The 14,748-nt window shown below is 42.5% G+C and overlaps 1 protein-coding gene across 1 annotated transcript in view; it reads left to right on the forward strand.

Annotated features, from left to right (window-relative positions):
- The window catches only part of TAF4 (TATA-box binding protein associated factor 4), a 65,323-nt gene extending 50,818 nt beyond the window's left edge, over positions 1 to 14,505 (forward strand). Inside the window, exon 16 of the mRNA XM_065414529.1 lies at positions 13,666 to 14,505. Coding sequence (XP_065270601.1) covers positions 13,666 to 13,833 — 168 coding nt within the window. The 3' untranslated portion in view covers positions 13,834 to 14,505. The remainder of the gene's footprint in view (positions 1 to 13,665) is intronic.
- Positions 14,506 to 14,748: the final 243 nt, after the last annotated feature.

Raw genomic sequence — 14,748 nt, forward strand, 5'->3', positions numbered from 1 at the left:
ACAAAGCCATCATGGAGCTAGCTAGAGTGGCCTGGCATACCTCAGTTACTGCGCTCCTATTCCAAGATGGCAGGGAAACAGTATTGTCTCCCAGCCAAAGGGATGGAATTTCTGTTCTCTCACTGCTCCTAACTCTTTAGTCATCCAGGCTGCAGTGGAGAGATCTAGGCAAGACTGCCCAGTTCTACTGCAACTGACAAGGAGGGCAAACGCCTTGACTTGTTGGGAAGAAAGGTCTTTTCTTATTCTAGACTCCAGTTCATGATAGCTGACTATGAGGCACTTATAGCTAAGTACGAGTTCCTTAACTATTCCAAATTCATGTACTTTACTGACATTCTCCCACAGCAGGACAGAGCTCATTTCCAGGCTCTCAGAGAGGAAGTCAAAATGGTTGCCAGGACCACTGTACAATCACAGTAGATCTGGCTGATGCATCTTCCAGGACAATGACTCCTGCAATTGTAATGCTCAGGGAGTCATGGCTCCATACTTTGGGGTTTCCCAGGGAGGTCCAGAACACTGCTGATGACCTACCCTTCAATGAGACTCATCTGTTTAATCAGAAGACAGATGAATCCTTATACACTTTTAAGGACTCCAGGACCACCCCTCTGCTCCCTAGGAATATTACACTTGCCCCAAAGAGAATTCCACCAGCAATCATACAAGCCTAGGCTAATGGTTTAACAGTTCTTCCATCAGAGACCTTATGAGAACCCATAAGAGACAAAGGATTCAAAAGATTCACTTCCCCACACCACCGGCAGCAGGTTCCTTATCCCTCTCTCTCAGCTAAATATTTTTGATGGCATCTCGAGAGATGCAAACCACTATGTCCAACACCTCCTGATTCCTGTGTACCCTTTGGAGGTAATCTAATATTCTTTCAACACTGGGAGTGCAGTAACAATGGACAGGTTCTGAATGTCCTCCATTCTTGCTATATGATGGTTTATGTTCCTACCCTCTCCAAAGCCCTCATTTCCACCCCCTCTTAGGGGCTGCTCTCACAAGAACATTATCAGACAAGAAGTGGAATTTCTCTGTTATAGCAAGGAGTGATAGAGTGGGTTCCTCTTCAGTACTAAGGGAGTAGTTTTTACTCAACATACTTCCTATTACCCAAAAAGAAGGGTGGTAGCTGGAAACCCATTTCAACCTTTGCCATCGCAGCTACTTTATTTGCAAACTCAAGTTTTGCATGGTCACATTGGCATCTGTAATTTCATCCCTGAAAAAGGACCTGTGGTTTACAACTCTCAACATGAGGAATACCTACTTTCACATGGTGGAGAGGCCTAATCAGAACCTTTCTGCCGATAGAAAGCCTGTTCCTCAATGGGACTTGAATCTTGTTCTCTCAGTACTCACTTAGCTTCCTTTTGAACCATTAGCTTTTTGCTCCATGTCTTTCCTGTCCATGAAGGTCTCATTCCTGGTAGCTCTCACCTCAGCCACGGGGGTTGGTGAGCTTGGAGTGTTAATGGCAGATCCTCCTTATGCTACATTCCATAAGGATAAAGTCTCATAATGTTTTTACCCTCTAAATTCACCCACAAAGCAGTCTGTGAACCCATTAGTTCACACTTGTGTTCTTTCAAAGACCTCTCTCATCCTCAGAAGAAAGGAGGCTCCATTCCCTCAACGTTCAGCGAGCCTTAGCCTTTTACCTGCAGAGAACAAAACTGATCAGGAAGCCTCCTAGACTGTTTGTCGCTGTAGCGGAAAGGGTCAGGCTAGATGCTCTCAAGGAATCTTAAAATGCATCTCAAGCTGTATTTTGCTCTGTCTAATCTTCCAACTCCTCTTGGGGTAAGAGCTTATTCCACAAGAGTGAAAGCGATCTCTGTGGCATCATTTCAAGAGGTGTATCTACTTGACATTAGCAAGGCAGCTACATGGTGCTCCATCGACACCTTTGTTGAGACACTGTGCTTTGGTACAGGACTGCTCTGATGATTATATCTTTAGGAATGGCAGTCCTTTGTTGTACTCTGCCATTTACAACCTCCCACCCACCTCCTATTTGAGTACTGCTTGTCAATCACCCACAGTGGAATACATGCAGGGACTAGAACTTGAAGAGAAAGTTATTTACCTTTTATAGTAACTGGAGGTTCTTTGAGATGTGCGATCCCTATTTGTATTCTACTACCTTCTGTCTTTCCCATCTGTTTTGGATCTTCTCTGATTCGTGGTAGAGAAGGAACTGGAGAGGTGGCTGGCCCACCGCACACCTTCATCTACTGAGTCAGAGGCATGAGGTGAGCCAGGGCATATGGTGCAGACCAACGGACACTGCTTTCAAAATTCTCCAGCTGTGTGTGCATGGGGTGTGTGTGTACCGATAGGGAACTACACATCTTGAAGAACCTCCAGTTACTATAAGGTGAGTAACTTCCTCTTCGAGCAGTTAATGCCATTGGGAACCACTGCCATGCGAAAATGACTAAGCAAGGTAGTTTGAAATCATGACTGAATTAGGCAGCAGGAACATGTATAAAATCGACATGGTTTCTAAATATTTACTAGCCAATTTTTTACAATTTTGGACTAACCCTAGTTTTTGCTGACATTAAGGACAATCGATTCAATCATTTTTTTGTAGTTAAAACTTTAACTGTTAAATTGTGTTTTCTGCCAGGCACAGTTGCACTAGGTTTGGGGGCGGGAGGGAGGAGAAGTTGCTGGAGAGAATTAAGTTTGACTTTGTCAGCAGTGTACTCCATTTTTGGTAACTGTGTGTGCTCTATGCTCTGGTGCATTTGCAGACTTGTTAATAAACAGGAAATAGAGTCAGTGTTTCCTGTTGAAAGTACAATTTCTGTAATTCTTTTAAGCATTACAACTTCTTGGAGTTGGCACAGTTTTAAGGGTTTGCTCTGTAATTTTTGACTTGTGGATGGCAAAGAGGTTGCTCTCTAACTGATGGTTCATGCAAAACTGATAGTAGCATACAAACAGTTAAATAGTTCTTCCTATATATCACTTTCTGTATTAAGCATCCCATGTTCTTTATTGGTAAGCTAATTTGCATGAAAATAAGACCTTTGTTTCAGAATAGCTCATCTTCTTCTTATGTATTTTATTCTGCTTTTGAAGTAATAATTCTATGACATGATACTATATTATAACATCAAATTGGTTATGGAACAAATATGATAGTAGTAAATGACATTTTGACCCATTAAAGCATAGGCAACTTTTATTTGTATCTATCATGTTAAGCACCTTTTGACAGAAGTATATTAGTGTTCAGGTTTATTAAAATACATAAATTAGGGAGAAAAGAATTTATATAAAAATCTAAGCCAATAAAGATATATGGGTCAATTACAACAGTATAAACACAACAGTAAAAATTGCAAGATGCTACATTCTTATCTAAGACTATAAAAATTAATGTGCTCTGAGAAATATGTAATTAAAACATATGATTGTCATGATGTGCAGGAATAGAGTCACTGGGACATGCAGTTACAATGTTGGCACTACCTATTTCTGCTGTGCAACCTTATCTCTTAGTGCCATCTAGGTTATGGAATATATTTTACATTCACTGGGAATACCTGATGTATTCTAACTAAATCTGGCTAATTTAGTTGTCTCAGATTAATAAGTTACTGGTTAACCAATTAGAAACAGGTTCCCTTAGAAATCTAATCTTTTGTCTGATTAATTAAGAACCAGCTGCTTTTGATGTGATTCACAGCTGTGCCTTTGCTGTGTTTCACTTCACATTTTTAAATTGAGCTCCACTTGTCACCATTTGTATACAGTTTGTAGTTAGGGCATATTACAAGAAGTGTGGAAAATAAGGTTTGTCACTACTTAGACACAGATTTGTAAATGTGAGCTTTTGATGTCAAAGGAATTCTGAATCTTAATTACATGTAAAGTCACCTCTACGTAGTAATTGTAGTGTTACAGAATTCAGTAATACAGATTGCAGTCGGGTTAGGTATTTCATACCTGACTAGTTCATTTAATTAAAAGTTAGCAAAAATATCCTCTTAATGCCTTGTATGCCACAACTCAAACATTTGTGGCCACACCTTTTACAGTGTTAACCTCTATATATTTTGTAATACAGGTGTCACTTTCCTTACCTTTTAAAATGTGGTCCTAAGTATTTAAGAGCCTAAAAATGCAGGTAGGCACCTACTAGGAACATCAGAAGTGTCTAACCTGCACTAGGTGCCTGTCTGCATCTTAAGGCTCCTAAACACCTCTGAAAATCCGGCCCTTTAGTCCTGTAATTAGGATAATTATTTAGCTGGTGAGCCAATGAACATTGTTAACCTGCTTGAAAAGCACAAGTCTGATTTCATGATTAGAATTGTATGGAACTGGGAAGAGCTGCACTGAACAGTATAAAGTACCTGCAAGGGAACACTAATCTCAAACACATTAGTTTCTTAATCAATAATGTAGTCTGAGCATGAATATATTGCTTTGCAGTCTAGAGGATTGTATTACAGTCCATTTCTCAGTATCTCATTCACATGGCTTTAAATTAGTGTAATTTTTCTTGAATCTTTAATGTACTACATTTTCTCCAGAACATACCCTATAGTTTCATTTTTTAAAAAAAAAAAGATATAGCTGATGTTTGAACCCACCAGTGGAACATACTTGAGACCTTTGTAATGTGTTATTTGGTACTATAGTGATATAGGAAAATGACTATTTACCTATAAGCATGTTATAAACAGAATATGCTGTTTGCAGTATTCCAATAAAACATACTTTCAAATAAAGTAATATGAAATGGTAACAAAATATGTAAAATGAAAATCTGCTCTCTGCATTTTTTTAAAATAATTCTTAGCAAACAGACTTGTAAAAGTGTAGTGCATTTCCATCCCACCTGCAGGGTTATTTTGATGTATTTTAGAAGCGTTTATTATAAAGCAGCAGCAGCAGTCACGACAATAAAGCCTTTTTAAAATTAAGGCACAAGCAGACTTCTTGGCCTATGAATGCCATCTGCTGGTCATAGCACGTCCCCACATATATCTGAATGTTTTTAGCCTGTAACAAGGAAACACTTGACATCCATCCATGTGTACCAGCCTGTTTTTCTAGTCCAGTTATTCACACAAGCGCCAGTATTTTATTTCCATAAAACTGGTAATATTAAATTCACTTGACAAATTTTTTAATAGTAAGGCATTTTATGGAAAGTTGTTTGCTTTTGCTGTTCATATTTATTGACAGCACAATGTAAATCAGTGAGCTTTAAAATGATGTATTGCATTTTACTGTGGCTTGCTGTAACATTTTAAACATGTGACTATTCTGGTCTCAGTATTCTATTTTAATTATAGCATAACGTTTCCCCCTAATTTTTTCTCTACTGCTATATTTAATATAATTTTGCCTTTTAAAGCCTCTTTACATCGTAGCATTGGCACTTTCTCTGCCATTCCCAGGCTTTCTCCAATGGGGTCCTTAATTTTTACCTGGCTTCTTCTTGCCCCTTTTTCCTATTCTTATTACTGTATATGTGTCTTCATGTTGTCTTGGGTCTAAGAAGCATGCTCTTCCCACTGCAGCCAAACCAGTATTTAATCACACAGAAACTCTCTATTGCAGAGAGTTAGCGCAACAGCCTCTCTGGAGACTTGTCCGTAAAATAAACTGGTGTTCTTCTTTGAGTATGTGTCCGCGTGGATCTCAGGGTAGGTGTGCGTGCGCGTCATGCAGGTGAGATTGGATTTTTTTGAATAGCCGTGTCCGGTGGAGCCTGACATGCATCCAGTGCAGCCTCGTGTTTCCATTCAAGGGCCTAAGGGACAGAGCAGTCACAACCCTCCTGCGTTTCCTTTTTCCCATTGCACTGCCACAAGTGGTAGCTGGGGAGCGTCCAACCTGCTACCTTTCTTTGCTTCAAACGGAATCGAGAAGATGAGGTTGAAGAAAAACTACTTGACCCTCCTCTTTGATTTATTCACTAATTTGGATGTTTTCCACACACAAAAATGTGTACCCTCTGATTACTTCCCTGGACGGTGGGGTAAGACATCTCATGCCAACTGCCAAGATAGTGTCTAAACCATCAGGATTTAAGCCCGACCTGACGTAGAGTGGACTCATTCCTCTCATTAAAGCATGTAGCCAATGCCTTTTCTGTCTGGGAGAGAACCACCTCCGTGAGAAGTGCTTGGTGTGTAAATCTTTCTCATTGAGGACTCGCAAGTCAAGGGACACATGGCTGAAACTACACCTGCTTGATCAATTGATGGACGTCACCTTAGACCCAGTTTCAAGGAACCCAAAGGGTTATCCTCAGCGAGTGCTCCTCCAAGCAGACACACACCACGGCATGATCTAGCAATGAAAGGAAGGTAGGCAGGACAGTTCTGGCAAAACTGATACCAGCCACATCCATGACGATCACACTGGGACCAGGGCTGTCCGCATCAGGCACTGCTGTCTCAAGACTGAAGCAGGCTATCACTTCCACACTCGTACCATCAGAGTTGGCATTGGCCGCTCTGGGACTGATGACCTCATCGGATCTGGTGCTCAGTATAAGGGTGACACACTGTGCCAAACATTAAGGAGTGATGCATCGTTTGCCCTCTAAGGTTAGGGCACCTAAGTAATCTGCCAAGGGAGTGGCAATGAGTAAGCTGGCACTGTAGGCATCAGCACCGATGAAAGCGCCAGCAGCTGCAAGGATTATAGGATTGAAGTACACCCTTCAAGATCTCCATCCAGAGACATCAATGATATCAATGCAACAACGGGCCCACAACTGAAGCTGGACATTACTCCTCAGCACAACTATTTGAGGAATACTATTTCTCATCACCAGACTGCACTTTCTCCCCAGTGTTGAGCAGGGATGTCTCCCCATTACAGTCTGAGAGCAACCCTAGACCAGTACCAGAGATCCTCTCCTAGCACAGCCACAAATTAGACAAATGACATCGGGCTGACCAGCTGCAGCTGCGCCAGTGAACAGTGTGAAGTTGCATATGAACATCCTGGAGCTCGGGGCTATTGGACTGGCCTGTGTAGGGCACTCCTGCCAGTCTGCTGAAATTCGTTTGTGCCGATCTTCAGACAACACCTTAACTATGCTCTACATAAGCAAACAAGGGGACACCTGCCTTTTGTGTCTGGAGGCTGTCAGGTTCATCAGAGATCCATGATCTTTCATATCCCAGGAGTCGGCAACAATCTGGCGGACTTCCTGATCAGACAATCTTTGACCAACCACAAATGGTTCCTGCACAGATTCCTCATGGAGCCATGTGATGGGGTGTACCAGACCCTTTGAGGCCCTCTGGAAGGCCCTGTAGTCCTGCCATACCATGCCCCAGAGAGGAGTAGAAGAGAAGTCCTCTAAGTGGCCTAGAGTGGTTGTGGGAAAGCAGCCAATGAGGGAGGCCACTGGGAGCAGCCAATCAGGGCCCAGCAGCCTCACATAAAAGGAGCTGTAGGGCCAGAGTCAGTCGGTTCCTGGCTGGAGCTGGAGGAGTACAGATTGTGTGGCTGGCTGAGGGAGCTACAGGACCTTGGACAGCACAGTGCTGGCAGAGACCCGGGGAAGCGAGAAGGACCTCCAGGCTGGCTGCTGGACTCATCCAGAACAAGGCTCTGAGGATAGGGTGAAGGATGTGCTAGGGCCATGGGGAAATGGCCAAGGGAAGCGTAGCCGCGATGCAGTTTAGTTAAAGGGATGTGGTGGACAGCTGCTATGTAGAGGGCCCCTGGGCTGGGACCTGGAGTAGTTGGTGAGTCTGGGTCCTCTTCCCCCCCCACCCCACTTCGCCACGCTAGCCACTGGGAAAGTGGCTGGACCTTGATGCACCCCAGAAGGGAAACTGAAATCTTTTAGTGGTCCAATGGGAGAGTTGGGACCCGAGAGGCCAGCGATATTTCCTCCGGGGGGGAAGCCCTGAAGTACGGCTTGATACCAGGGCCGAGACCATTTATAGACTGTGGGACTAATTAAGGACCTAAGCCCAAGGAGGGCTACCGGGAGAGAGGGTGCAGGCAGGCATGCACTTGAACAGGGGGCACTCATGAGAGGTGAGTGTACCCCATTATAGGCCAATATTCCATCTTTGGGAATTTCTCCTGATAGGTTAGTTTGCCACCAAGGGCTGTGCCAAGTCTCAGAACTTTAGCTCCAGAGGCAGATGCATCTGGTAACCATGCTGGATTATTTCCTACTATAGTAGAACAGGGCTGCTCTATGCCTTTCCACCAATTCCCTGACTCCTAGGGTAATCTGCAAGATCAGGAGAGACAAAGCCATGGCCATTCTCATTGCCTCTGATTGGCAGAGGCAGTTTTGGTTGACAGATCTCTTGCAAATATCCATTTAGCATCCACTCCAGCTCCTGGACTGTTTGGATCTGATCTCTCAGCACCGCAGCCCCACCCAGACCTGGAGTTACTGCTCCTGACAGCATGGGCTGTTGGTTAACTACTATGGACAGAGATGGCTCCCTACAGGACCAGAAAATTCTGGTTCAGCATGAAGATAACTACCAGACTGATGTACTCATTGAAATGGAAGAGGTTCCTAGTAAGGTGTGGACCTGGCCCAGGACTTGATACTGACAATCCTCTGCTTACTGTAACACTTGAAACAGTAATTTAATCTTTCCACCTGCCTGTACATGAGAGAGATTGATCACTAAACCCACAGTATCAGTTTCTCAAGAGATTCTTGCACACTTGCTTACTGGTCAGAGAATCTGCTCCGGGGCAGACTGAACCAGATTTGGCAGTCCTCCAGTCAAGCTGCTTAGAATGTTTCCTACATCACCTCTCTCTGAAGATGGTGAAAGTGATCAAGATTCTAGGGAAAGGAAGGAGTGAGAGCAGCAAATAAGGATGATGGACTTCAACAAAGTCATGGAACTGGTGGATAAGGTCCCATAGGAAGAAAATCTTAAGAGATAAAAGTAGTTCAGGAGAGCTTGCAGTTTCTCAAGAAGACCGAAGTAAAGGCACAAAACTGCAAACTATCCCAATGCAAAGGAAAGATAGAAAGAACAGTAAGAAGCCAATATGACTCCACCAGGAGCTCTTTAATGACCTGAAAATTGAAAAAGAATCCTACAAAAAGTAGAAACGTGGACAAATTGCTAAGGGGGAGTACAAAAGAATAGCACAAGCATGTAGTGACAAAATAAAAAAGACTAAGGCACAAAATGAGTTACACCTAGCATGGAACATAAAAGGCAACAAGGAGAAGTTCTACAAGTACATTAGGAGCAAGAGAAAGAAGAAGGGAAATTTAGATCCTCTACTTAGTGGGGCAGGAGATCAAATATCTGACTACATTGAAAAGGCTGAGGTGAAATATGGAGATATACCTATCTCATAGAGCTGGGAGGGACCTTTGAAAGGTCATCGAGTCCAGCCCCCTGCCTTCACTAGCAGGACCAAGTACTGATTTTGCCCCAGATCCCTAAGTGGCCCCCTCAAGGATTGAGCTCACAACCCTGGGTTTAGCAGGCCAATGCTCAAACCACTGAGCTATCCCTCCCCCCCATCTTAATGCCCCGTGTTTAATGCCTATTTTGCTTCAGCCTTCACTTAAGGGCACATACACACTACCACCTATGTTGGTATAACTTATGTCGCTCAGGTGTGAATAAGCCATCCCCCGAGTGATGCAAGTTACACCGACCTAAGCGCTGGTGTGGACAGTGCTATGTCGGCAGGAGAGTTTCTTCCACCAACATAGCTACCACCTCTTGCAGAGATGGTTTTATTATGCTGACAAGAGAGCTCTTTCTCCTGGAGATGTGCTACATTTGCACTGCTGTAGTGCTTCTAGTATAGACTAGCCCTTAAAAGGTGAATAGTGATCACGTACTCAACACAATTAATATTAACAACAGGGAAGGAATGCAAGCCAAATAGGAAAAGAAAAGGTTAAAGAATATCTAGGTAGGTTAGATGCATTCAAGTCATCACGCCCTGATGAAATTCATCCTCAGATACTTAAGGAACTAGCTGAAACAATCTTAGAACTGTTAGGAATTATCTTCAAGAACTCATGGACGATGGGTGAGATCCCAGAGGGATGACAAAGGGCAAACACAGTACCTATCTTTAAAAAGGGAAACAAAGAAAATCCAGGGAGTTATAGAGCAGTCAGCCTAACTTTGGTACCTGGAAAGATACTGGAACAAATAAACAATTTAATTGGTAAGCACCTACGGGATCATAGGGTTATAAGGAATAGCTAGCATGGATTTATCAAGTACAAATTATGCCAAACCAGCCTAGCTTCCTCTTTGACAGTAGTGCATAGAGGGGAAGCAGGAGGCAGGAGAGATCGATTTTTTTAGTTAGGCTTTTGACACAGTCCCACATTACATTCTCATAAGTAAACTAGGGAAATGTGGTCTAGATTAAATTAATAAGTAGGCTTGGTAGAATTTGATTTTTATTTTTTTATAATTGACAGATATTGATGGTTATTTTGAAGCATTTTTTTCTATTTTTATCTATTGAAATTTTCACAGTTGAGGGAAACTGAGTCTGTGACAAGGGGCTGTTAGCATCTACAAATAGAGCCCTTTGGAAGCCAGCACCCAGGTAACTTAGCTCACTAAGGGCATCAGATGGGGTTAGAGTAGGAGGGAGTTGAGTAGTTTGAGCAGATTTGGAAGAACAGAAGTGATCACTTGCACCTGTAGAGAATCTAATGAGCTTGTGAGGTAATTAGCTCACCACCTGGGTAGCTGCGAGAAGAAGGCAGTATAAAGGGCTGGAGGTGTTTAAAAATAAGTTGGACAAAACACCTGTCAGGGCTAGTCTAGTTTACTTGGTTCTGCCTCAGTGCAGGGGGCTGGACTTAATGACCCCTCAAGATCCCTTCCAGCCCTACATGTCGTCTGATTCCTGCTAGATATTGTTTCAGACAGGAGAGTGAGTGAGCTTCAAGTACTTATGGCTGAACCCACCACCATGTAACATTCCATAGGGACAAAGTAGTGCTGAGACCGTCTCCAAAATTTATTTGGAAGGTAATCTTGGAACTTGATCTGAACCAGTGAGGTAAATTGATTTGCCTTCTTCCTGAAGCCACACTTGACACCAGGAGGAAAAACTACATGCACTTGATGTTTCCAGGACTTCACTTTATTATATATTGACAGGACCAGACCATTGAGACTGTGGGCAATAAGCTGCCAGGATGTAGCCAGACATTCTAAAGGTCAAGCTATCTCTTCACAGAGGATATCAAAATGGCTAACACAATGTATCTCATTGTTACCAGCTGGCTGGTGCACCTTTCCTACTAAACATCAAGACCACTCCACCAGAGCACCAGCAACATTGTCTGCTTGCTTCTGGAATGTGCCAGTATTGGAGATCTGTAAGGCAACAACATGGAGTAACCCACTGATTGTTTGTCAAATACTATGCCTTGGACTTAGCTTGTAGGTCAGATGCCAACCTTGGGAGAACAGTACTACAGTCATTGTTCAACTGATGCAGCTGGAGCTCCTCACTTCCACCATCCTGAGGGCACACGTAATGCTCACTCACCACCCACTTCCAGTGGGATCCACACTGACACCTACTCAAACTGTTACCCTACAGTAACTATGGTTCTTTGAGATGTTGTAGTCAGTGTGGATCCCACAACCTGCCCTCCATCCCCACTTGGAGTCCTTGGCTACCATGGGCTTCTAATTGAAAGGGAACTGGGGGAGGGTCGTGGTCACTTCGCTCTTTATGCCCTCACGTGGCATCAGATGAAGGAGTGCCCTGCTGGATAGTGTTTAAAAAAACAACAACCCAATCTCACGCACCTGTGATGCATGCACTCCAGCAGGGGGAGACATACTGACTACAGCATCTTGAAGAACCATAGGTACTGTAGGGTAGGTAACTATTCTTTAGTTAAATCTGTCTTCTGTTCCCCACTTTTGTGTTTTAAATACATTCCACCTGACTAATCTGTACACAGGATACCAAGCAGGTTGTGATATTTGGTGGGAAGAGTTGAAGCTAACCTGACAGTGAACTTTCAAGAAAAGTTAATCTAAAAACCAAAAGCACCTGGGTGACTCGAGCCTAAATCCCATTGAAAGTCAATAGGAATTAATCTCCTAAGGGTGAGATTTTGTGCTGCACCTCAGGGGAGGAGGGTGGCAGCAGCAGTGGGCTAAGGTGCTTTGCCTTCCTGATCATGGGCTGTTCTGGTGCCCCTGGCATAACGTACACAGCCCTGGGGGCCTTTCTAAGTTATGTCAGCCTGTCACCCACTGACCTGTGGGCCAGGACCTGCCCCGACACACCCTGCCTTCAGCACACCCAGGCTTGTGAAGGGGTCCTCAGAAGGCAGCTTTTATGGCAGACTTCTGTAGTCCCTGCATTGGGGGAATTCTCCCCGCCAGACACAAGTCTTTAGGGACCTTTTACCACAAAGGTCCTTTTACCCTGTGTAAAGGGGTTGGAGTGGGGGTCAGGATCTCATCCTAAGTCAATTTTTAAAATGGGACTGCGGAGCCTAAGTCACTCAGGCACTTCTGAAAACTTTATTTTATAGCTACATCTGTGCAGTACCAGTATCTGCTAAAGAGTGTTTAAGGACATGATTTGAATAGCTTTTCCCAACAGATGATGTGGACAATAAAAGAACTAGATTTTTTTTGCAGGTTGTATACTAGAACAATGGGTGCGTCAGTCTGCTAACTGAGCTATGCTGCTGTTTGAAAACAAAATATCTCCCCTGTCTAATTGTTACCCCAAATTTGACATTCCTGCATGTGCCCCAGAATTTGAAAGTACTGCAGTCAGCAACTTTGTATGTTTAGCGACTACCAGTTGAAAACCAAACATCACATAGCTAAGAAAATCTTAGGCCCTGAGAGGCAAGGCCAAATAGCTGCATGTTTGCAGTTTTGCTATCAGAATGGGAGCATGGGATAAAAAGTGAACATATTGTGAAAATAGAAGGAATGTTTGGATGGCCAACCTTGGTCTTGAGCGCCTCTGATACGTAAGTTTTTTTTATTGTTTTGATAAGCGATGAATAGTTTTGCTGAAATTAGGAGAATTGGTGACTCCATAGGAGTCACTATAGGTTATGTGCTTTGTTTGAAGTTAAAAGAACAGGAGTACTTGTGGCACCTTAGAGAAGTTAGTTATAAAAGATTAGACAAAAGAATTTGCTTTGGAGCAGTCTGAAGACGCTTTCTTTGGGCAAGGATCTGACAGCTAAGTTCCCCAGCAGCTAGATGGAAGGAGGGCCCCCCCCGAAGCCTGGCTGCTGATCCCTCAAAATCATCTAACTTTAGATAAATACAAATGTTTTGAAATGCTCTATACCTACTGCAACTGTGTGTGTGTGCGTGCTTAAGATGTAATAAAGCAGTTTTAGATAAAAACACTCTGGCTTGTATCAATTGTATATCAGACGGATGAGCTGTGCCCCCGTTGATTTATTCCTGACGACGCCTGGAGAGAAACAGTTACGTTACCACAGTTTTAGGTTCTGAAAACCTTGGGTAACATAATGGCATACAGTACTGGATAAATTCCTGTGAGAAGTCCCTCGCTTTATATCCCACACATTTGTTGTTTGTAAAACTGTCACAAGTTCTTGTCACAAAACATTCTCTGTGGATGTTTAAAAGTTCTGACTCTAGCTTTTCTTCTCACCTCCAGGGGTCCAGTACAAGTACACCAGTCCCAGGCAGCTCTGGAGTCGGAACAACTAGACCGTTTACGCGACAAAGGATAACGCGGGTGAACCTCAGGGACCTCATATTTTGTTTAGAAAATGAGCGAGAGACAAGCCATTCACTATTGCTATACAAAGCATTCCTTAAGTAAAATGGAAAAGATCAAGGTATTTTTGACGGAGAGACGCCTGAGGACATTTTTTATATATTTGCAGATTACGCCTTTTTGTAACAAGCAAATGGGATATTGTTTCAAAAACAACCACCTCTTTACATGGAACAGTTTTTTATTCTTGTTTATAAAAAAAACTCTTCAGTACAAGAGAAATACATTTCTTTAACAGTGAGGATACTTACAAGGCCTGTGGATACTATAAATGGACAATTAAACTTAACTCATCTCTTGATTGAGTGGCCTTCTTGCCAAACAAGCCATATATAAAGACTGATGGAATCGTTTAGCAAATAACTAGCTACCCTTTGTCATACCTGTAGCAGTTTCAACATTAATTGTGCATTTTAGTTCAGTTTTACTTAACTAAATTGATTATATAGGTATATGTCTACAGCAGATGACCTCATTTCATTTAGCTTTTTTTAAACAGTCAGTTAGCAAAGCAAACTGATTTTTAAGAATATTTATCTTTCCCCAAAACGTTCAAATTCTAGAGGGATATACAATTAATTGAAACATAACCTCAATTTTTAATCACATTATTGCTTATTAGAGGCCCTGAAATCCCATAAAGGAGGGTTACTTCTGAATGTTTTTATCAGCATCTGTAAAAATGCATTTTATTTGCTATAGTTTGTAAAGCTGTAAAGTTTGAAAAAAGAAAAAAGGAAAAAAAAAGAAAAAGAGAAAAACCTTTTCAGCATAAATATATTTTACTTGCACTGTGTTTTTAGCTAAAGTGAAAGCTTAGATTAAATAAAATCAAAGTTGAGAGGAATCATCAAAAAGACTTTCTCAGTGTGAATCAAGTGTTGAAAAATGGTTGGTGTATTTTGTCAGTAATTGTACATAATTTTTGGCACATAACATAAAAAATGGCTATGTAAACTA

Source organism: Emys orbicularis, chromosome 12 (genome assembly GCF_028017835.1).
Source record: "Emys orbicularis isolate rEmyOrb1 chromosome 12, rEmyOrb1.hap1, whole genome shotgun sequence".
NCBI classification, from domain to species: domain Eukaryota; kingdom Metazoa; phylum Chordata; order Testudines; family Emydidae; genus Emys; species Emys orbicularis.